Source organism: Rutidosis leptorrhynchoides, chromosome 4 (genome assembly GCF_046630445.1).
Source record: "Rutidosis leptorrhynchoides isolate AG116_Rl617_1_P2 chromosome 4, CSIRO_AGI_Rlap_v1, whole genome shotgun sequence".
Classification (NCBI taxonomy): Eukaryota; Viridiplantae; Streptophyta; class Magnoliopsida; order Asterales; family Asteraceae; genus Rutidosis; species Rutidosis leptorrhynchoides.
This window is the reverse complement of record NC_092336.1, coordinates 91,409,543-91,435,473: the sequence shown is the minus strand read 5'-3', so window position 1 is coordinate 91,435,473 and position 25,931 is coordinate 91,409,543. Positions and strand designations below refer to the sequence as shown.

At 34.6% G+C, this 25,931-nt stretch overlaps 1 protein-coding gene across 1 annotated transcript; it reads left to right on the top strand.

Moving 5' to 3' along the window:
- The first annotated feature begins 8,858 nt into the window (after positions 1-8,858).
- On the top strand, positions 8,859-11,008 carry LOC139843493 (protein LPA2). The gene is made up of 2 exons (XM_071833591.1): positions 8,859-9,366; positions 10,781-11,008. Exons 1-2 carry the CDS (start codon positions 8,931-8,933, stop codon positions 10,924-10,926), a joined length of 582 nt encoding a protein of 193 aa, XP_071689692.1. The 5' UTR covers positions 8,859-8,930; the 3' UTR covers positions 10,927-11,008.
- The last annotated feature ends 14,923 nt before the right edge of the window (positions 11,009-25,931 follow it).

The window sequence follows — 25,931 nt, the reverse complement described above, 5'->3', positions numbered from 1 at the left end:
GTAAATAATCTTAAAAATCTTAGGTTTTTAATTTCTTAGTTTGATGTATTTGTTAAACTAAATTTTCAAACGTTATTTATGATTTTGATGATTCGATGAATGATATTTATTTTTTTTAATTCTTTTGCATTGTCTGTAGAAAACAAACAATTCTGGAGGCTGATGGTCAAAAGGAAGAAAATTTGAAATACATATGATGGTTATAAACTTTAAAATAATCAAACTGATCTTTTTGTTCATGAGTTATGCTTGGTGTCAATTATAGGCTGCACCTCCTCAATATAGAACATCTCAAGAAATTGATGGATTTAACGATTTTGCGGATTGCAAACAGATGGAACCTCATGATATTGCTTTCCTCAACACATGACATCCCAATAAAGACACTACTTTCAAAACATGCTCGCTAACTTCAAGTCTCTACTCATATTTAAATAATAATATTATTATATGATTCACATTATTGAAAATATAGTTGAAATTAAATCACATGAAAGTTTCGGCATTAATGTTTGGTACATGTCTTATGTTTAGACTTTGTATTACTTGTCCATATAAAATGAAGAAATTCTAATTGCCTTTATTTTAATGTAAAACCTAAACTGTATATGTTAACAGATTAATGATGGTTCTTTGTTGGTTTGCTCTGTTGGCTGCGCTCAATATTTTTAACAGATTATAAAGGGCTTGGGGTGAAACATGAGTATCTATAGAGGCCAATTCATGTAGACCAAATACCGTGTTTGCCTTGGCTCTATGCGCACTTATACAACATATTATTTAGTTCTATGCACTAATACCACACATTATGAATTTTGTTTTTAAGTGGCTGTATGCACAAAAAATACACTCTCGGAAACCTTTGACCCGTTAGAACCGTTTAATCAACTTAAACATGATTACCGAGTTGGCTATATTGATAGGTAACTTTTCCATTGTATCCATTTGATCAGATATCAATAAAGATAGCATAGATTTGGCCCATTCATATATTACATGTTGCAATGTGTATGAATTCTTTTCATTTAGAACAGTGTGATTTATTAAATAAAAGTTTTAATTTTCCAATGGTATTATTGCTTCTTATTAACAAATTGCCGATTTTTTTCCAAACAACCAATATTATAAGGGATTCGGTCATAGACAAATTACATTTGCTTCTATATCTAACAAAAAAAAATTGAAAAATCACACACAGAATCAAAAGATCACTTTTCTTCAACCGTACCAATCGGTCCTTGACAATTGATTTGTTGATCTCTATTCCCTTTATAGACAAGTTTTCTCAATTGAAAATGATTCAAAATAAATGTCAAATATCTCATATGTAATCTTTGTTTGTAATTATATTATTTGTAGAGTTGAAAAAACCTTCGCTAAAAGTGGATGCTCATATTGGTGTGTCGATCAACTACCATAGATTAACTGAAGCAAGGTATGAACCTTATAGTTTCTAAAACTTCGTAAATACCAGCTTGTAGACAGTCAAGATGGCACTGTCAATTTTATAATCTATTAAGTATTTTGGTTGTCCATTTGGACACTTTGACCTATTTGGCAACTTTTGTGTTAACTTGGGAAATATACACCTAAGATATGATCATTATCAACATGTTGTAGGAAAGTGCAACAATTATTTGTTTGAAGTCTAACATACATATTAAGAACTACATGTTGAATTGAGGTACCTAACTTTTACATTGTTGATGCTTTTAATATGTTGTGATTAACTTTTTAACAAAACAACTACTACACATATTCATAATTGTTATAATTCAGTAGGCTTATAACTACCTTTAGTGGTTTGATTCTTGATGTTATAATTCAGTAGGCTTATAACTACCTTTAGTGGTTTGATTCTTGATGTTATAATTCAGTAGGCTTATAACTACCTTTAGTGATTTGATTCTTGATTTAGAATACTAATAATGAAGTGTAAGAACAAAGATGATAATGGAGAGAAAGAAAGAAACACTTTGTAAGTGTGAGAAATGGTGCAAGTTTAATGCTTGCATTCATGAGTATTTATAGCCTAAAATCTCAATATAAAAATACATACTTTGTGTACCAAAATTGACTATATGTATACACCAAAATTGACTATCCATATCTATATTATTATTATTATTATAACACTCTCCCTTGGATAGCAATTTTATTTTGTTGAAGATCAACTATAAATTACTGCCTCGTTAAAAACCTTGCTAAAGAAAACCCAGTGGGAAAAAACTTTAGCTAAGGGAAAAAGAGTGCAGCATGGAGTTGACTCCCCCTCAAGTAGACATCGCTTCAGCTGTTACATCTTTTGAACATGTCTCATGCCAATGTTATGAACGTGTGTTCTGAAAATAGCAGTTGGAAGTGCTTTCGTGAAAAGATCAGCAGAGTTTTTGCTAGATTGCACATATCTCATTTCAATCTGGTTGTCCTTAATGAGATTTTGAGTGTATGAGAAGAATCTAGGTGGTATGTGTTTTGTTCGGTCACTTTTGATATACCCTTCTTTCATCTGTGCTATGCAAGCTGCATTATCTTCATAGATAGTTGTTGGACTTTTATCGCGTTCTAGTCCACAAGAATCAGTAATGAGTTGTGTCATTGATCTCAACCAAAAACATTCTCGAGTAGCTTCATGTAATGCAATCACTTCGGCATGATTTGACGATGTAGCAACAAGTGTTTGTTTTTGAGAACGCCATGATATTGCAGTACCTCCATTTAGGAATACATATCCAGTTTGAGATTTAGCTTTATGTGGATCAGATAAATAACCTGCATCTGCATAACCAACCAAATCTTGTTTTGATTCGTTAGAATAAAATAATCCTAAATCAGTAGTTCCTCGAAGGTATCGAAATATGTGTTTGATCCCATTCCAGTGTCTTTTGGTAGGAGCAGAGCTGAACCTTGCCAACAAATTAACTGCAAAAGAAATGTCAGGTCTTGTACAATTTGTAAGATACATAAGAGCTCCAATTGCACTAAGATATGGTACTTCTGGTCCAAGAATGTCTTCTTGATCTTCACATGGACGAAATGGATCAGCTTCAACATTGAGTGATCTAACAACCATAGGAGTACTTAATGGTTTTGCCTTGTCCATATTGAAACGTTTCAAAATCTTTTCAGTATATGTTGTTTGATGTACAAGTAAACCATTAGGCATATGCTCAATTTGTAAACCAAGGCAATACTTGGTTTTTCCGAGATCTTTCATTTCAAATTCTTTCTTTAGAAGTTGAATGGCTTCATGGATCTCTTTATTTGTACCTATGATGTTAAGATCATCAACATAAACAGCTATGATCACATATCCGGATGTTGTTTTCTTAATGAAAACACAAGGGCAAGTAAGATTATTTGTATACCCTTTGCTTATCAAGTAATCACTTAATCGGTTATACCACATACGTCCCGATTGTTTTAACCCATATAAAGATCTTTGTAATTTAATCGAATACATTTCTTTGGGTTTTGCATTTGATGCTTCTGGTACCTTAAATCCTTCAGGTATCTTCATATATATATCACTATCAAGTGATCCATATAGATAAGCAGTCACAACATCCATGAGATGCATTTCTAAATTTTTAGAAACTGCCAGACTGATTAAGTACCTAAAAGTAATTGCATCCATAACAGGAGAATAAGTTTCTTCATAATCAATTCCCGGTCTTTGAGAAAAACCTTGAGCTACAAGTCTAGCTTTATACCTTGTAACTTCATTTTTCTCATTTCTTTTTCGGACAAAAATCCATCTGTATCCTACAGGTTTCACATCTTTAGGAGTGAGAATGATGGATCCGAAAACTTTTCTTTTATTGAGTGATTCTAATTCAGCTCGTATTGCTTCTTTCCATTGAGCCCAATCATGTCTATTTTGACATTCAACCATAGATGTTGGTTCTGGATCATCATCATTATTCATGATGTCATATGCAACATTAAATGAAAATTTCTCATCAAGATTTTTCATTTCATTTCGGTTCCATAATATTTTTGAATATGCATAATTGATTGCAATTTCTGTATTGACATCATCAATCTCCTCTGCAGTAGGAGTACTGATTTGTGGTTCTTCTTGAACACTTTCTTTTACTTCATTATCAGCTGATTTTCTTTTTCGAGGATTTTTATCCTTTGAACCGATTGGTCTTCCACGTTTCTGACGTGGCAAAGATTCATGAGTGACGTTATTGCCAGCTTTTGGAATTTCAATTCGAGCTGGAGTATTTACTGCTGGTATATATGATTTTGTCACCGTTTTTGTATCTGTAAATGCATCAGGCAATTGATTTGCAAGTTCTTGTATATGCATTATCTTTTGAACTTCTGTCTCGCATTCTTTTGTGCGAGGATCAAGATACTTTAATTGAGGTTCACACCATGAAACATCATTTTCTTTATTTTTCATTTCTCCCCCTAATCTAGGGAACAATGTTTCATTAAAATGACAATCAGCAAAACGTGCTGTAAAAACGTCACCTGTCATAGGTTCAATATACCTTAATATTGAAGATGTTTCATATCCAACATATATTCCCAACCTCCTTTGAGGACCCATTTTTGTACGTTGTGGTGTCGCAATTGGAACATACACTGCACAACCAAATGTTCTAAGATGGGAAATATTTGGCTCTTGACCAAAAGCAAGTTGTAGGGGGGAATATTTATGACTTGCACTTGGTCTGATGCGAATCAATGCAGCAGCATGTAAAATTGCATGACCCCATATAGATACAGGGAGTTTTGTTCTCATTATCAATGGTCTAGCGATTAACTGTAAACGTTTAATCAATGACTCGGCTAAACCATTTTGTGTATGCACATGAGCAACAGAATGTTCAACAACAATTCCTATAGACATGCAATAGTCATTAAATGCTTGAGATGTAAATTCACCAGCATTATCAAGTCTCACCCTTTTAATGGTGTAATCAGGAAAATGAGCTCTCAATTTAATAATTTGGGCAAGAAATTTTGCAAATGCCACATTACGGCTTGATAACAGACAAACATGAGACCATCTGCTAGATGCGTCTATTAGAACCATGAAATATCTAAATGGTCCACATGGTGGATGAATTGGTCCACATATATCACCTTGAATTCTTTCAAGAAATATTGGTGATTCTTTCTCAACCTTAAGTGGTGAGGGTCTAGTTATCAATTTTCCAAGAGAGCAAGATGTACATGGAACCATTGTATCATGATGGATTTTTCTATCCTTTAGTGGATGTCCATGAGTACATTCAATAATCCTTTTCATCATTGTTGATCCTGGATGGCCTAATCTGTTATGCCATAAACTGAATACACCAGGATCAATATATTTTTCGTTAACTACCATATGTATTTCTGGTACATTTATATGTGTATAATGTAATCCAGAACTAAGTCTTGGCAGTTTTTCAACCACATGACTCTTGTCAGTGATACTTAAATATTTATCATTTTCTGTTGTCACTGACTGATAATCATACCCGTTAAGGTATATGTCGGAGAAACTCAATAAATTTCTGCTTGACTTGGGAGAAAATAAGGCATCATTTATTAAAAATTTTGTACCATTTGGTAGTATGAAATTTGCCTTTCCTATCCCTTTTATCAAGTTAGCAGGTCCTGATATTGTATGTATAGTTCCTTCCGTTGGTTTTAGATCAATAAAATATTTCTCGGATTTAAGTATAGTGTGTGTAGTTCCACTGTCTGCTATACAGAGATCTCCACCACTTGATTGATGTTGTATTCCAGCAAAATTCATATTGAACTTCATATATAAGAAATAAATAGTGAGTACATTAATATTACACAATATTTTAAACGCAAATAGATAGTACTGAAACATTTAGCAAACATAATGACAAAGACAGACGATATTAAATCGTTTATTTTTCAAAAGACACACAACTTAAACATTCAAGAAATCTTCATATAAATCAGATGGTTTCTCAGTGACTGTTGGATCAATATTATCCACAAAATTTACTTCCTTTTCTTTACCTTTCAGCGAATCCTGATACATCTTAACAAGATGTTTAGATGTTCGGCAAGTATTAGCCCAGTGGCCCATTCTACCACATCTGTAGCAAGATTCTTCAGAATTTTTAGAAGAATTTTCTTCAACATCTTGTTTAATGGGCTTGTTTTGTGGTTGATATTTATATTTTCGTGGATTACTATTTCTTTGACCACCACGGCCACGACCACGACCACGTCCACGCCCATTACCATTACCATAAGGATGGTTTCTACCATAGTTATGGCTTTTGGCATGATGATGGTGATGGTTATTATAACCACGACCTTGCCCGCGTCCTTGTCCCTGTTTATAATTATTTGCAGTATTTGCTTCAGGGATTGCAAGTGTACCAGTAGGACGGGATTGCTGATTTTTCATTAATAGCTCATCATTTTGCTCTGCAACTAAGAGATATGAATTAAGTTCAGGATATGTTTTGAACTTTAGCATTCTCAAATTTCTTTGCACTGTGATGTTTGCAGCATTCATTGTGGAGAAAGTTTTCTCCATCATGTCTGCATCACTAATTTCATGTCCACAGAATTTAAGTTGTGAACATGTATTATACAGAGCTGAGCTGTATTCATTTACTTTCTTAAAGTCTTGGAACCTTAATGTTCTCCATTGTTCCATTGCAGCTGGAAGTAAAATTTCTCTTTGATTATTGAATCTGCTTTTGAGACCTTCCCATAAAACATGGGGATCTTCTACAGTCACATAATTATTTTGTAAGCATTCATCAATATGTTGATGAATAAAGCAACATGCCGTAGCTTGTTCTTTTTCAGAACAAGTGTTGTTTTCATTTATGGTTTCAAGAATGCCCATTGATTTAAGATGCATTTTTACTTTTATAACCCATGGCATGTAGTTGTTTCCAGTTGATTCTAAAGGAGTAAATTTAAGCTTTTCCAGATTCGACATTTTCTATTATCAAAAATTAAAACAAACATCATGATAAATTAGAGTCAATTTATATTCATAAGTATATAAACATTAAACATAAATTTAATATAACATAAATGATAAGTAGGTGACAGTGTCGACCATGTGTAAGCAATCATAAATAAATGTTATATAACAAAAATATAAATATTAGTAAACATAAATGAAAATTTGGCGACAGTGTCGACCATATATTTTTTCAGGTGGTATAACCGACCTATATCATTCTGGTGGTATAACCGACCATATATCATTTTGGTGGTATAACCGACCATATATCATTTTGGTGGTATAACCGACCATATATCATTTTGGTGGTATAACCGACCATATATCATTTTGGTGGTATAACCGACCATATATCATTTTGGTGGCAGAGCCAACCATATTTAGTATTAAGATTATCGTGCTGATAACGTGTTATAATTCAGTAGGCTTATAACTACCTTTAGTGGTTTGATTCTTGATGTTATAATTCAGTAGGCTTATAACTACCTTTAGTGATTTGATTCTTGATTTAGAATACTAATAATGAAGTGTAAGAACAAAGATGATAATGGAGAGAAAGAAAGAAACACTTTGTAAGTGTGAGAAATGGTGCAAGTTTAATGCTTGCATTCATGAGTATTTATAGCCTAAAATCTCAATATAAAAATACATACTTTGTGTACCAAAATTGACTATATGTATACACCAAAATTGACTATCCATATCTATATTATTATTATTATTATAACAATAATCATTGTATAGTTACCATAATTATTATTTCTGATGAGAAGACTCTTTTTTGTATGTCAATAAACATTGACATGTAGTTCTTTTATTTAAAATCTATCCATTTTTTTAGTATTATGGAGAAAGTTTGGAAAACTTGGTGACAATGACTATAAACAATTGACCATTGCATTGTAATTGTATTCATTATTAGCGTTTACGGTACTAATATTTTCAATACAAACAATATCAATAATGAAAGCTTTCTTTATCTTTGTAATTGTATCATGGAGATAATAATCAATAGTAACGTTTTCAAATACTATTTTATAGAGTTGCCTTGCAATGTACGGACTCTTATCTTATATCTATTTTTATATCTTATATAAAAATAAATGGTTCAGGTTGGATCATACTTTACCTTCAACGAGTTACATGGGTAAAGTGTAAAACTTCGTGTAAGAAACAGATAAAAACTAAACTGTAATCTAATCTCTATACCATCATAAGTTGATTTATCTATGGAATTTGTTTTTTATTTAACATATATTTGAATCAACGGTGTAGAACAATAGTATTTCAAACTTAAGTTTAGTTTGTAAGCTGTATAAACCGATAATAGATGTTTTATGCGTATCCAAATATGTTGTATTATAAACATGTACATATTAATAGATAACCGTAGTTAATTACACAAGATGGCACAAAAGGGACTTCATTTTCTACTTTTTGCGAGGGATAGATAAACGTTAACAAATTTTTTGGGTCACTACAACAGTACTTTTTATCAAAGCTTTATTAATGTGTGTTGTTTACAAAAACATATTTTACTATTTCAACTACAACAATACTTTTCACACTTTTTCCTATAATATCATGTAAGCATATATATAAGTTTAAAAATCAATAATGTTTGCGGATGAGTCCCCGTGCAACGCACGGACTCATAAATCTAGTTCTTTATATATATGTTACCAATATAATATTTTAATTTTATTGATTTATCTTTCTATTGATAAATTTAACGACTAATTGTGATATAGACAAACAAAAGTATCGTGTATATAATAATATTCATATGTTGGTTGTTAGTAATAATCCTAATTACAAAAGAACGCCGAACATAAAAACGTTAAAAATGGGAATAAAACTTCAATCAATAAAAATAACGCTTAAATAATTACTAAAATAGCGCCTTCAAACTTAACGAACTAAACAGAAAACACATAAATAAATAAAAATAAAAATGTCGTTAATTTTCACCTCATCTTCAACCTTCGTCACTTCCAACCACAAATCTCACCGTCATCATCATCGTCTTCCCCATTTAACTCTCATAAAATCACAAAATTTATCATCTGAATCCAATGAATCAGCAGATAACACATCATCATCATCATCCTCTACACCTTCGTTAGGGTTTGGTTCGTCAGTTTCAACTTCATCTCCGGTGAAAAAACAAAAAGGAAAAAAAGAAAGAGCTAGAATTATTCGTCGAGATCCGGTTGAAACTCCGAAATTCGTACAACAACAACAACAACAACAACAACAACAACAAAATCAACAAATTGGAAATAATGAGGTGTTGAATGAACAAGGAAGTAATGAACGTGCGTTTCTTCTTACGTGGTTAGGGTTAGGTTCACTTATTATTGTTGAAGGAATTGCCCTTGCAGCCTCAGGTATAATAATCAATTAATTCTTTATATATTTTTTTCTTTGGTTATCTGTATTAATTGATTGATATTATGTTTCGGATCTTCAATTAATGAGGTTTAGTTTGATTCAATTTTTGATGTGTTCGTAAACAAGGTTTTTATGATTATTTGGATTAAGGAAAATATTTTCTTCTTCAATAATTTGAAGATTCAGTAGATACTTGAGCCTCGTTTGGCTCCCAGAATTCAGTGGGATTCCGGCGGAATTGAAATTGAATTTAGACACGTGTTGTGTCAATTCGATTCTAATTCCACTGGAATCCATTGGATTCCGTGAGTCAAACGGGGCGTTAATGTATTAATTTGGAAATTGGATACTGAAGTTTGGTTAATAGGTAGAATTTAGCTACTTAGTGGTTACAAAGTTCCTACTCCAACCGATGTTAAAGCAGATTACTCAGTTATAATTACGCCTAAATCTTACTTAATGTAAAGCTTAGTAGGCAACCACATCATTTAAGGATTTTTTTTGAAGTAATGTCCAGAACTTTGAATTTGATGATTGATGTTGTGCAAATAGGATTGTGCTTAGAATCCAGTTGTTATCTTAGAACTACACTAACATGAAAAAACTTTGTGAAGACATCTATTAGATTAGGAATACTTCATAGTTATTGGAAAATATTGGATAACAAGGCCTCAGTATAAACGTGGGCCATCGGGTGTGTATCAAAGGCAGTTACTTAGGAGCAAGCTAGATACAAGTAGGCTAAACATGGTTCTAACTAATAGTTTAGCTCGATAACTGTCTGTAATTAATTAGCTGGTATTACCGTATTAGGGATAATATATGGATGTGGTGGCTAAGGAGTTAAAATGGTTGTTTGTTGTAGGGCTTGGGTTGACTTGAAAAATAATTGTCCAATATCTGCACATCTGTTTCTACATATAGTTTGTGTGTGAAATATGATTACAATTACAATATTAATTAGGAAACTGTTAAAAAAATTATTATCAAGGTTTTAGGCCTTGTACGTTTAAATTGGGTTGAAGTGCAACTCAAAGACTCATTTGCCATTTTTTTCTTTCTAAGCTAACTCTGTCTACATTATGTGGTTGACCTGATAGACATTTTATTAAGAGTCAAAACCAGCTACACATAACCCAAATGGCTTCATTTATTAGTAAACGGGTTGAAATCGCCACCGTCAATAGGTGTAACTTGTACACCTATTCCTCATCCTGTCGAATACTACATTCCCAAACAATATCTATTTTGAGCAATAAACCTCATTTAACGAATCAAACCACAGGAACATTTTCCAATAGCCCATTTCCGCTTTTTATTTATATAAGTTTATTATGCTTTATATTCCCAGTCATATAAAAAGTTTTTGTAATTTCACAATTTGAGTTATGTGCTTGATTGGGGGAACAGGTTTTCTTCCTGAAGAATGGGATGCTTTGTTTGTCAAATATCTTTATCCTTCATTTACACCAACTGTGTTCTTGTTTGTTGCTGGGACCGTTGTATTCGGTGTGGTGAAGTACCTCGAAAACGAGAAACCAAATAGCTCAAGTTGATCTTCACATGTAATCTTGTACCTAAGAGATGTATCTTGTTGACATGAACTTTTGCAGCCCCTTATAGATTTCGTATTTTCTATTACCGTTTTCTCATTACACTTTTGTCCGTTTTCCGTAGTATTTTGGTTTAGAGAACTACGTACCATTAGACAAGTTTTAACCCGGCATCAAATTTCAAAAGAGCCCGTGATTTGGCAAAACTGATGCCCTCAGCGTGGCTGGGCGTCAGCGAGTGAAGGAAAAAAAAAAAAAAACGCCCACGTGTTGTGGTGCGATTGATGGAAGTTTTGACCATTTTCTCAAACGGTAATGTTACCGTTTAACTATTTTGTCGACACATTTTGTCGAGAGTTAGCTTCACTAAGCTGTTCTCCAAACTACGGTGGAGATCCGTTTACAACAAGTGATCTTCAATAAATCACACCAACACTATCTTTGATCACCCCAAAGACTACTTAGATCACACGTGTTTTCACTTTCGACAAGCTCCAATTTCCTAACGGAAATATGGTCAACTTCCTAGAACCCCGTTAAGAAATATAAATTCATGGCACCCTGTTAAAGAAAGATGGACCACTAAGTATGATGATGTTATTACCACAAGATCACAAATTCTCCATGAGAATTATACTACTTTTTGATCACTTAAAAGAAATAGTTTACAATACAAACTCACACAAGATAAATATTACGCTCTTGAGTTTACAAATAATTCTATTTAAAATAGAAGTTTTCTCCCTCGATGATCAGGTTCTTTGAATTAAGGTTCCGTGAATCACATTTGAGTTCTTGATAGTTGTTTCTTTAGTGTGTGCTCTTGTCCAGTATTTCGTATTTTCTAGTTAGTATTTCGTGATGTCTAGGTAAATGTAGTATTTTTTTTCTTGATTATGTTTGTATCTAGTGGTGAATCTAAGCTTTGGCCCGGAAGGTCACGGGATATCACTAGTTTGAAAATTTGGTATAGAAAAATACTCTTTAAAATGTATAGGAGACCACTAAATTTAACTATAGGATCTCATATATTTTTCGAATTTATGACTTTTCCATTAAACTATATATAAAATGGCGCTAAATTTAACTAACTGGATCTCATATATATTTTAAATTTGTTTTTTAAAGTAAACAACCATTAAAATACTATTAAAAAATGATTAGTACTTGAAAGAAAATCGAGACCCATTGAATTTCGTTTCTGGAATCGTCACCTTTGTATCGCTAGCTTCTTGTCACTTTTTATTTTTCTATTTATAAAATTCTTGCCTTTACAAGAAATTCTTTGTTTAGGATCTACGTATTACCTTTCCAAAAAGCAGTTGTAGTCTTTAATGATAGAATAATAACAACGACGATAAACCGTTGTGTAACAATTTGATTGAGTTCCAATGTTAATGATGGACGACTTCACATCGGAGCGTGGTTGGTTGCACGTTACCTTGTATATATTAATTGGGACTCTAATTTAATGTCGTTTGCGTGGAGTGTCGTTGTAGTTGAATTCGGCTTTAAAAACCGAACTAAAACCGCACCGAAAACCTAATTCATATCCAGTTTGACTTTTTTTTTTTTTTATTAGGTTTGATTTTCGGTTTAATCACTTTATAATATACCCCTAACTGGGACTGAATTATTATTTTTCGTGAACAATTTAAAGATTCAAATATTAAAATCTTGGAAGTCAATCGATTTGTCCTACATTGACACCTACTTTGTCTGATTATTGTTTCCTAGTCGTCGTTGTTTTGGTGTTAGTTTAGATTTTTAGGTTTGTTTTTAGTTTCGTGTTGTTTTCAGTTAGTTACGGCTCGCCCTAGATAGTCTGTGTTTATTTTCTTGATCGACGGTTAGTAGTCACTGACATGGTCCAAACGCGACGTCGGAATTCACCTACCCGATCATATTTTGGACGAACATTACAGTCGTACCGCCCCTTAGGAGGAAATCTCCACGACGAATCCATATTGGCATCGCGTGTGGCAAGGTTGACAAAGACGCGAGATGACAGGGACTTTAAAACGTCGCAACGGTAAAACGTGGGTCAAGACGGATTTTGACCAACGTTGACTTTTATATATATTTCAAATATAAACATTTCAAACATAAATACTTCAAAAATAAACATAGATATTTGCCTTTAATTTAAAATATTTATGTCTGAAATGTTTATTTTTTAAATTTATTTAGAAAAGTCTACTTTGGTCAACGCCCGTCTCAACCCCGTCTCTACCGTCTCGGTCGTTTTATACCGTCTCGATCGTTGTTAACTGTTGTTGACCGTCTTTTTGGCGTCTTTTACCGTTTTTAAGCGTTGACCCATTTTTAACCGTTTCTAGTTCCGTTGCAACGGTAGCCTGGTAAAAATGTTGCGACGCCCGTCTCGACCGTATTTTACAACACTAGCGTGTGGTAAAACCCCCTCGGATGAGGCTAGAACGCAAGACGTTCGCAACCACCAAGGCCCATGAAAGGGTAACCTCAAGGAAATATTTTGCAACTCATGAGGATTGACCCCTGACCTCCCTTATGAGAAGTCAGGTTATAAATAATACACCAACATCTTGAGGCCACTTGCTATGGGCTCGTTACCACCACCGTTAACAACCGCTAGACTGTCACGACCACCACCAGCAACCTGTTAAAGGCTCCGCCAGTGGGACCGGCAACGAGTCTAACGGGTGAAAATGTGGGCCCCACCTGATTTTTTTTTCAACGGCTAGTTCCATTAATTTTTTTTTTCCCTTTTAATACATATTACTTATTACTTATTCTATATATATAAAAACTTTACACTAAACAAAATCACACACTTAATATCAAACACTCAATATCATACAATCTCAATCTTCCAATCAATCAATTCAAACAAATGTCTCAACTAAATAACAACGATTTCTTAAACCATATGTTAAACAATCCAATCCCGTCACCGAATCATTCATCATCGAACCAAGCTAGCAATTCGTCTACAAGCCAAACTAGTTTTTCTCAACAACAACAATTTGTTCCATCACAACAACTACCATTTCAACAACAATTACAATTTGTTCAACCACCACAACTACCATTTCAACAACAATTACAATATCAATACATGAATTCATATATTCACAACAACAATTTCCTATTAACCAACAACAATTCTTTTCACAATCACAACAACATCCATACATACCACAACATTTAACACAACCGACTCTTGAAAGCGTACCCGAAATATAACCTGAGATCGAGAAACAAAAAGCTAAAAGAAAGGGAAAAGGTAAAGTAGCCGAAGGAAGTGAAAAGTCGAAACGTCAAATTATTCATTGGACTCCCGAAGAAGAAGAAATTTTGATCGAACGTTGGCTCGATGTGACGGAAAATCCGAAAGTAGGAACCTCACAATCGACAGATTCGTTTTGGAATACGGTTGTAGCCAACTATAATCAAGTCGTTGATCGCAAAAGAAGCAACGATCAAATAACCGGGAAACGGGCGAAAATGGAAAGGGATATCAAAGTTTTTGTTGGTATTTACAATCAATTAAAAAGAAATTGGCAAAGTGAAACTAAAGACTCGGATGTCATTAAAGCGGCGCGTGAAGAATATCGGAGGCGTCAAACTGTTCCTTTTACGCATTACAAAGCATTGCAAGTACATCGTAATTGTCCGAAGTTTTGTGTCCCGGATGGCGTAATGACATCTCGTAGGCGTCCACAACCGGAGCCACCGATCACTTTGTTGGACGATGAACCTTTAAGGGTTGATCCAAACCCCGATTACGCTTCTTTATTCGGGGACGACCCAATCCGTCCAGCTGGTCGACTAGCTGGTTGTCATAACCCGACCTTAACCATAAGGACGAATACAATAACATATGATTTCATCGCGAGGTATTGACCTCTATATGCGACATTTTTCAAAAACTGCATTCGTTTTTACAATACAAACCATAGTTTTTATTACAAATACAAGGTTTAAACAACTTAATAATGATTATCGTTTAGCGATAATCTTAGACTAACAAACTTTACATGTGATAATAACAATACGACCTCCAACATATTTTACATTACAAATCCTCCGATATGCAGTTTTATTTTTGACACAAATATGCATACTCAAGATCTTGCTTAAATTCAACATGTTGCAGCGGAAGCTTTTAGTTATCACCTGAGAATAAACATGCTTAAAACGTCAACATAAAGTTGGTGAGATATAGGTTTAATGCCGGCAGCGTTATAAATATAGACCACAAGATTTCATATATAAACGTTTTAATAAAAATATTCTAAGTTGTTGAGCACTTGATAACCATACTTAACATTTAATCAACGTCGCATATTCCCTTTATTATGAAATCTTACTACACCGTACCAAGTGTAGTCACCGAAACGAAGTACTGTGCAACCGTTGAATACTGGTCGTCCATGTAACATCCCACCTTTTTCCGTTTACTTTTCCGTTATACTAATATAAAGTCCGTTATATGTTTATAACATCTCCCGTTGATACGCGTTTTAAATTATCTCGTTTAGGTAATTCCCGCACCCGAACGAAAGTTGAGGGACTAAACTTGACAAGGGATCAAACCCTTGACTAGGTCAAAGGGTCAAACCCCTTTCACCCATTCATTATCATCTCCATCTCTCTCTTTCTCTCTAGCAAGAACACACACCCAATTATCCAAATTCATTCAATCATCATCTAAATTCGATCTAAGGGGCTTACAACAAAATAAATTACATATTCGTGATCCTCTCTTCATCCTCTTCATTTTGGTACCAACTTCATCTCATTTGGGTAACTTTCTAAAATCACTAGATTATGTGTTCTTGATGTTTTTAACTTATAAAAGTGTTAATTAGTGTCTATGGCTCAAGTCTAACATGAATATATAATTTATATGCTCGATCTCGTTGTTTTAGTGTAACTAGCATGAACTTGAATTTTGGTGTGTTGTTCTTGAATTTTGGATGATCATATGTTGTTAGATGTTAAAAGTTGGTGTTTTAATTGTGTTACTAGCATCACTAGCTTCAATTTGATGTGTAGGTTGCCTTAGAAAACTTCATGAACTTGATTATTGATTTTGGTGAATTTGAGTTAGGGTTTGATGAACTTGAAATGGACTTTTGATGCATTGAATGCCATGGATTATTATTGGTAAGTGTTTAGTTGGATTGTATGCTTGATTACCTTCGAAACGGCATATCATTCATGTAAATTGGTTGCCCGAATCATTGAATTGCATTTATGAACTTGTATGCGGTTAATGTTAAGCATTAGATGCGGTTTTGGTTGTTGTAATAGGTAGATTGATTGATGAAATGTGTTTAGTTGTTTTCCTCGTCAAATTACCTTCCCAACGGTATAAGATACTTGTCTTGATTGTTTGCGGATCATAAATGGTGATTGTTTGAAGTTAGGTTCGTGCATAAAACTTAAAAACTGCCAGAATTCTCTGCACAGGTAATGGCACGGCGCGCCATATACCCGCGCGGCGCGCCATTTGGGTCTGTCCAACTTGGTCAATTTTCGAATAATGTTTGCTATGCTACGCACCTCCGATTCACATGTAACTTGTCCTAACATGCTCATACATGATTAAAAACCTCAGAAAAATAGTTCGGGACACGACCCGAACGTGTTGACTTTTTCGTTGACTTTGACCGACCAAAGTTTGACTTTTTGTCAAACTTAACCAAATGAGTATGCAACCTTCCTAACTTGTTTATATACTTGTACCTTGCATGAAACTTGGCAATTTGATTTCACATGCTACATAATCGAGTCGTAACGAGCCATAGGACTAATTGAACATCTTGACCTATCGTGTTTACCGTTATTGATACGACCTATTTGTTTAGGTCAAGACTAGCACTATCCTTCGCACACGTTATTTTGTGAAGTACTTTTCGTACGTGCACTCAAGGTGAGATCATAGTCCCACTTTTACTCTTTTTGAACTTATATTTGGGATGAGAAAACATAAACGATTCTTTTGAACTAAGTGAACACAAGAACGGGAAAACAAACATTCTACATACGAGTTTAGAACAAAAATCCTCAATTCGATTATCATTAGTTACACTTGCCGGGTGTAAGCGAGAACTTATGTTATATGGCCATATGGGTTGACAACCCTCATCTTTGACGGTTCGCTACCGTCTACGGATGAAATATATTTTCGAGAATCAGTGTTTGTTCTAGCACTATGGATGGGGTATACAATGGATGGAATGTTAAGCTTTGATAATTGGGTGCTCGTGAAACAAACTTTTGGAATGTATTACTATTATTTCATTGATGCAAATCTTGTGGTTCACTTGTACTTACTTACTTAAACCTATGATTTCACCAACGTTTTCGTTGACAGATTTCTATGTTTTTCTCAGGTCCTTGAACGATACATGATACATGCTTCCGCTCATTATTTTGATACTTGCTTTGGATGTCGAGTATACATGCATACATGGAGCGTCTTTTGGATACTTTTAAATTGTGTCGCATAAGTTTCATTTGTACTTAAAACTTTGTATCGTAACTTGTGGTGGAACTATTCTTGTAAAACTTGAACAACCTTTACATTTGAAATGAATGCGACATATCTTTTGGTCAAGCGTTGTTTTAAAGACTTATGACCACGTAACGGGACCTAAGTAGACGGCGCCGTCTGAAATGTCCCGTTCTTATTGATTAAAAACGTTCCATATTAATTGATTTCGTTGCGAGGTTTTGACCTCTATATGAGACGTTTTTCAAAGACTGCATTCATTTTTAAAACAAACCATAACCTTTATTTCATAGATAAAGGTTTTAAAAAGCTTTACGTAGATTATCAAATAATGATAATCTAAAATATCCTGTTTACACACGACCATTACATAATGGTTTACAATACAAATATGTTACAACAAAATAAGTTTCTTGAATGCAGTTTTTACACAATATCATACAAGTATGGACTCCAAATCTCGTCCTTATTTAAGTATGCGACAGCGGAAGCTCTTAATAATCACCTGAGAATAAACATGCTTAAAACGTCAACAAAAATGTTGGTGAGTTATAGGTTTAACCTATATATATCAAATCATAATAATAGACCACAAGATTTCATATTTCAATACACATCCCATACATAGAGATAAAAATCATTCATATGGTGAACACCTGGTAACCGACAATAACAAGATGCATATATAAGAATATCCCCATCATTCCGGGACACCCTTCGGATATGATATAAATTTCGAAGTACTAAAGCATCCGGTTCTTTGGATGGGGTTTGTTAGGCCCAATAGATCTATCTTTAGGATTCGCGTCAATTAGGGTGTCTGTTCCCTAATTCTTAGATTACCAGACTTAATAAAAAGGGGCATATTCGATTTCGATAATTCAACCATAGAATGTAGTTTCACATACTTGTGTCTACTTTGTAAATCATTTATAAAACCTGCATGTATTCTCATCCCAAAAATATTAGATTTTAAAAGTGGGACTATAACTCACTTTCACAGATTTTTACTTCGTCGGGAAGTAAGACTTGGCCACTGTTGATTCACGAACCTATAACAATATATACATATATATTAAAGTATGTTCAAAATATATTTACAACACTTTTAATATATTTTGATGTTTTAAGTTTATTAAGTCAGCTGTCCTCGTTAGTAACCTATAACTAGTTGTCCACAGTTAGATGTACAGAAATAAATCGATAAATATTATCTTGAATCAATCCACGACCCAGTGTATACGTATCTCAGTATTGATCACAACTCAAACTATATATATTTTGGAATCAACCTCAACCCTGTATAGCTAACTCCAATATTCACATATAGAGTGTCTATGGTTGTTCCGAAATATATATAGATGTGTCGACATGATAGGTCGAAACATTGTATACGTGTCTATGGTATCTCAAGATTACATAATATACAATACAAGTTGATTAAGTTATGGTTGGAATAGATTTGTTACCAATTTTCACGTAGCTAAAATGAGAAAAATTATCCAATCTTGTTTTACCCATAACTTCTTCATTTTAAATCCGTTTTGAGTGAATCAAATTGCTATGGTTTCATATTGAACTCTATTTTATGAATCTAAACAGAAAAAGTATAGGTTTATAGTCGGAAAAATAAGTTACAAGTCGTTTTTGTAAAGGTAGTCATTTCAGTCGAAAGAACGACGTCTAGATGACCATTTTAGAAAACATACTTCCACTTTGAGTTTAACCATAATTTTTGGATATAGTTTCATGTTCATAATAAAAATCATTTTCTCAGAATAACAACTTTTAAATCAAAGTTTATCATAGTTTTTAATTAACTAACCCAAAACAGCCCGCGGTGTTACTACGACGGCGTAAATCCGGTTTTACGGTGTTTTTCGTGTTTCCAGGTTTTAAATCATTAAGTTAGCATATCATATAGATATAGAACATGTGTTTAGTTGATTTTAAAAGTCAAGTTAGAAGGATTAACTTTTGTTTGCGAACAAGTTTAGAATTAACTAAACTATGTTCTAGTGATTACAAGTTTAAACCTTCGAATAAGATAACTTTATATGTATGAATCGAATGATGTTATGAACATCATTACTACCTTAATTTCCTTGGATAAACCTACTGGAAAAGAGAAAAATGGATCTAGCTTCAATGGATCCTTGGATGGCTCGAAGTTCTTGAAGCAGAATCATGACACGAAAACAAGTTCAAGTAAGATCATCACTTGAAATAAGATTGTTATAGTTATAGAAATTGAACCAAAGTTTGAATATGATTATTACCTTGTATTAGAATGATAACCTACTGTAAGAAACAAAGATTTCTTGAGGTTGGATGATCACCTTACAAGATTGGAAGTGAGCTAGCAAACTTGAAAGTATTCTTGATTTTATGAAACTAGAACTTTTGGAATTTATGAAGAACACTTAGAACTTGAAGATAGAACTTGAGAGAGATCAATTAGATGAAGAAAATTGAAGAATGAAAGTGTTTGTAGGTGTTTTTGGTCGTTGGTGTATGGATTAGATATAAAGGATATGTAATTTTGTTTTCATGTAAATAAGTCATGAATGATTACTCATATTTTTGTAATTTTATGAGATATTTCATGCTAGTTGCCAAATGATGGTTCCCACATGTGTTAGGTGACTCACATTGGCTGCTAAGAGCTGATCATTGGAGTGTATATACCAATAGTACATACATCTAAAAGCTGTGTATTGTACGAGTACGAATACGGGTGCATACGAGTAGAATTGTTGATGAAACTGAACGAGGATGTAATTGTAAGCATTTTTGTTAAGTAGAAGTATTTTGATAAGTGTATTGAAGTCTTTCAAAAGTGTATAAATACATATTAAAACACTACATGTATATACATTTTAACTGAGTCGTTAAGTCATCGTTAGTCGTTACATGTAAGTGTTGTTTTGAAACCTTTAGGTTAACGATCTTGTTAAATGTTGTTAACTCAATGTTTATAATATCAAATGAGATTTTAAATTATTATATTATCATGATATTATCATGTATGAATATCTCTTAATATGATATATATACATTAAATGTCTTTACAACGATAATCGTTACATATATGTCTCGTTTAAAAATCATTAAGTTAGTAGTCTTGTTTTTACATATGTAGTTCATTGTTAATATACTTTATGATATGTTTTCTTATCATAGTATCATGTTAACTATATATATATATATCCATATATATGTCATCATATAGTTTTTACAAGTTTTAACGTTCGTGAATCACCGATCAACTTGGGTGGTCAATTGTCTATATGAAACATATTTCAATTAATCAAGTCTTAACAAGTTTGATTGCTTAACATGTTGGAAACATTTAATCATGTAAATATCAATCTCAATTAATATATATAAACATGGAAAATTCGGGTCACTACAGTACCTACCCGTTAAATAAATTTCGTCCCGAAATTTTAAGCTGTTGAAGGTGTTGACGAATCTTCTGGAAATAGATGCGGGTATTTCTTCTTCATCTGATCTTCACGCTCCCAGGTGAACTCGGGTCCTCTACGAGCATTCCATCGAACCTTAACAATTGGTATCTTGTTTTGCTTAAGTCTTTTAACCTCACGATCCATTATTTCGACGGGTTCTTCGATGAATTGAAGTTTTTCGTTGATTTGGATTTCATCTAACGGAATAGTGAGATCTTCTTTAGCAAAACATTTCTTTAAATTCGAGACGTGGAAAGTGTTATGTACAGCCGCGAGTTGTTGAGGTAACTCTAGTCGGTAAGCTACTGGTCCGACACGATCAATAATCTTGAATGGTCCAATATACCTTGGATTTAATTTCCCTCGTTTACCAAATCGAACAACGCCTTTCCAAGGTGCAACTTTAAGCATGACCATCTCTCCAATTTCAAATTCTATATCTTTTCTTTTAATGTCAGCGTAGCTCTTTTGTCGACTTTGGGCGGTTTTCAACCGTTGTTGAATTTGGATGATCTTCTCGGTAGTTTCTTGTATAATCTCCAGACCCGTAATCTGTCTATCCCCCACTTCACTCCAACAAATCGGAGACCTGCACTTTCTACCATAAAGTGCTTCAAACGGCGCCATCTCAATGCTTGAATGGTAACTGTTGTTGTAGGAAAATTCTGCTAACGGTAGATGTCGATCCCAACTGTTTCCGAAATCAATAACACATGCTCGTAGCATGTCTTCAAGCGTTTGTATCGTCCTTTCACTCTGCCCATCAGTTTGTGGATGATAGGCAGTACTCATGTCTAGACGAGTTCCTAATGCTTGCTGTAATGTCTGCCAGAATCTTGAAATAAATCTGCCATCCCTATCAGAGATAATAGAGATTGGTATTCCATGTCTGGATACGACTTCCTTCAAATACAGTCGTGCTAACTTCTCCATCTTGTCATCTTCTCTTATTGGCAGGAAGTGTGCTGATTTGGTGAGACGATCAACTATTACCCAAATAGTATCAAAACCACTTGCAGTCCTTGGCAATTTAGTGATGAAATCCATGGTAATGTTTTCCCATTTCCATTTCGGGATTTCGGGTTGTTGAAGTAGACCTGATGGTTTCTGATGCTCAGCTTTGACCTTAGAACACGTCAAACATTCTCCTACGTATTTAGCAACATCGGCTTTCATACCCGGCCACCAAAAATGTTTCTTGAGATCCTTGTACATCTTCCCCGTTCCAGGATGTATTGAGTATCTGGTTTTATGAGCTTCTCTAAGTACCATTTCTCTCATATCTCCAAATTTTGGTACCCAAATCCTTTCAGCCCTATACCGGGTTCCGTCTTCCCGAATATTAAGATGCTTCTCCGATCCTTTGGGTATTTCATCCTTTAAATTTCCCTCTTTTAAAACTCCTTGTTGCGCCTCCTTTATTTGAGTAGTAATGTTATTATGAATCATTATATTCATAGATTTTACTCGAATGGGTTCTCTGTCCTTCCTGCTCAAGGCATCGGCTACCACATTTGCCTTCCCCGGGTGGTAACGAATCTCAAAGTCGTAATCATTCAATAATTCAATCCACCTACGCTGCCTCATATTCAGTTGTTTCTGATTAAATATGTATTGAAGACTTTTGTGGTCGGTATATATAATACTTTTGACCCCATATAAGTAGTGCCTCCAAGTCTTTAATGCAAAAACAACCGCGCCTAATTCCAAATCATGCGTCGTATAATTTTGTTCGTGAATCTTCAATTGTCTAGACGCATAAGCAATCACCTTCGTTCGTTGCATTAATACACAACCGAGACCTTTCTTTGATGCGTCACAATAAATCACAAAATCATCATTCCCTTCAGGCAATGACAATATAGGTGCCGTAGTTAGCTTTTTCTTCAATAACTGAAACGCTTTCTCTTGTTCATCATTCCATTCAAATTTCTTCCCTTTATGCGTTAATGCAGTCAAGGGTTTTGCTATTCTGGAAAAGTCTTTTATGAACCTTCTGTAGTAACCAGCTAGTCCTAAAAACTGGCATATGTGTTTCGGAGTTTTCGGGGTTTCCCACTTTTCAACAGTTTCTATCTTTGCCGGATCCACCTTAATACCTTCTTTGTTCACTATGTGACCGAGGAATTGAACTTCTTCCAACCAAAATGCACACTTTGAAAACTTAGCGTACAATTCTTCCTTCCTCAATACTTCTAACACCTTTCTCAAATGTTCACCGTGTTCTTGGTCATTCTTTGAGTAAATAAGTATGTCATCAATGAAAACAATGACAAACTTGTCAAGGTATGGTCCACACACTCGGTTCATAAGGTCCATGAACACAGCTGGTGCATTAGTTAAACCAAACGGCATGACCATAAACTCGTAATGACCGTAACGTGTTCTGAAAGCAGTCTTTGGAATATCATCTTCTTTCACCCGCATTTGATGATACCCGGAACGTAAGTCAATCTTTGAATAAACAGACGAGCCTTGTAGTTGATCAAATAAGTCGTCGATTCTCGGTAGTGGGTAGCGGTTCTTGATGGTAAGTTTGTTCAACTCTCGGTAGTCGATACACAACCTGAATGTACCATCTTTCTTCTTGACAAACAAAACAGGAGCTCCCCACGGTGATGTGCTTGGTCGAATGAAACCACGCTCTAAAAGTTCTTGTAATTGGATTTGCAGTTCTTTCATCTCGCTGGGTGCGAGTCTGTAAGGAGCACGAGCTATTGGTGCAGCTCCTGGTACAAGATCTATTTAAAATTCAACGGATCGATGTGGGGGTAATCCCGGTAATTCTTTCAGAAATACATCGGGAAATTCTTTTGCAATGGGAACATCATTGATGCTCTTTTCTTCAGTTTGTACTTTCTCGACGTGTGCTAGAACAGCATAGCAACCTTTTCTTATTAGTTTTTATGCCTTCAAATTACTAATAAGATGTAGCTTCGTGTTGCCCTTTTCTCCGTACACCATTAAGGGTTTTCCTTTTTCTCGTATAATGCGAATTGCATTTTTGTAACAGACGATCTCTGCTTTCACTTCTTTCAACCAGTCCATACCGATTATCACATCAAAACTCCCTAACTCTACTGGTATCAAATCAATCTTAAATGTTTCGCTAACCAGTTTAATTTCTCGATTCCGACATATATTATCTGCTGAAATTAATTTACCATTTGCTAATTCGAGTAAAAATTTACTATCCAAAGGCGTCAATGGACAACTTAATTTAGCACAAAAATCTCTACTCATATAGCTTCTATCCGCACCCGAATCAAATAAAACGTAAGCAGATTTATTGTCAATAAGAAACGTACCCGTAACAAGCTCCGGGTCTTCCTGTGCCTCTACCGCATTAATATTGAAAACTCTTCCACGGCCTTGTCCATTCGTGTTCTCCTGGTTCGGGCAATTTCTAATAATGTGGCCTGGTTTTCCACATTTATAACAAACTACATTGGCATAACTTGCTCCGACACTACTTGCTCCGCCATTACTCGTTCCGACACCATTTGTTCCTTTCATTCTATTAACCCCTGGTCCGTAGACCTCACACTTCGCCGCGCTATGACCATTTCTTTTACACTTGTTGCAAAATTTGGGGCAGAACCCCGAGTGATACTTTTCACACCTTTGGCATAGCTGCTTCTGATTGTTGTTGTTGTTGCGGTTATTATTGTTGTTGGGATGATTGTTGTAGTTGCTGTTGCTGTTGTTGTTGTTGTTATTGTTGGGCCGTTTGTTGTAGTTGCGATTGATGTTGCGATTGTTGGGATAATTGTTGCGATTATTGTTGTAATTGCTGTTGTTGTTGTATTGGTGATTCTTATCACCGTTTTCCTCCCACTTTCTTTTGACTTGCTTCACATTGGCCTCTTCAGCAGTCTGTTCTTTAATTCTTTCTTCAATCTGGTTCACTAGTTTGTGAGCCATTCTACATGCCTGTTGTATAGAGGCGGGCTCGTGTGAACTTATATCTTCTTGGATTCTTTCCGGTAATCCTTTCACAAATGCGTCGATCTTCTCTTCCTCATCTTCGAATGCTCCCGGACACAATAGGCATAATTCTGTGAATCATCTTTCGTACGTGGTAATATCAAATCCTTGGGTTCGTAACCCTCTAAGTTCTGTCTTGAGCTTATTGACCTCGGTTCTGGGACGGTACTTCTCGTTCATCAAGTGCTTGAATGCTGACCACGGTAGTGCGTACGCATCGTCTTGTCCCACTTGCTCTAGATAGGTATTCCACCATGTTAACGCAGAACCTGTGAAGGTATGCGTAGCGTACTTCACTTTGTCCTCTTCAGTACACTTACTAATGGCAAACACCGATTCAACCTTCTCGGTCCACCGTTTCAATCCGATCGGTCCTTCGGTTCCATCAAATTCCAAAGGTTTGCAGGCAGTGAATTCTTTGTAGGTGCATCCTACACGATTTCCTGTACTACTAGATCCAAGGTTATTGTTGGTATGTAGCGCAGCCTGTACTGCGGCTATGTTTGAAGCTAGAAAAGTACGGAATTCCTCTTCATTCATATTCACGGTGTGTCGAGTAGTCGGTGCCATTTCCTTCAAAATAGTTAAATGGAACAAGTTAATCATACAGAATATTAAGAGTAGTTAATAGTATTTCGTAGCATAATATGAACTCATTTATAAAAGCTTTTTCTTCATATTAGCGTTTTATAAGTTTAAATTCGGGTAGTACCTACCCGTTAAGTTCATACTTAGTAGCTAATATACAATTCAACTACTACAATTCTATATGAAAAACTGATTATAATAATATTTCGCGTTCAAACTTTTATACAATATTTTACAAACTTACAATACCGCTTATTTTACATAAAGCATGAAATATAGCACACAATAACTTTGATACAAGATAGTTGTGAAGATAATTCTAGCTAGTACACAAGTCGTTCAGCAAAGGCAATAAAGACACGTAATTCATACGTCCAGAAACAAGTCATGCATTCTGGTTTTACTAGGACTACTTCCCATCCTTGGTCTTGTGCAACATAACCGTTATGGCCGTTGATAAG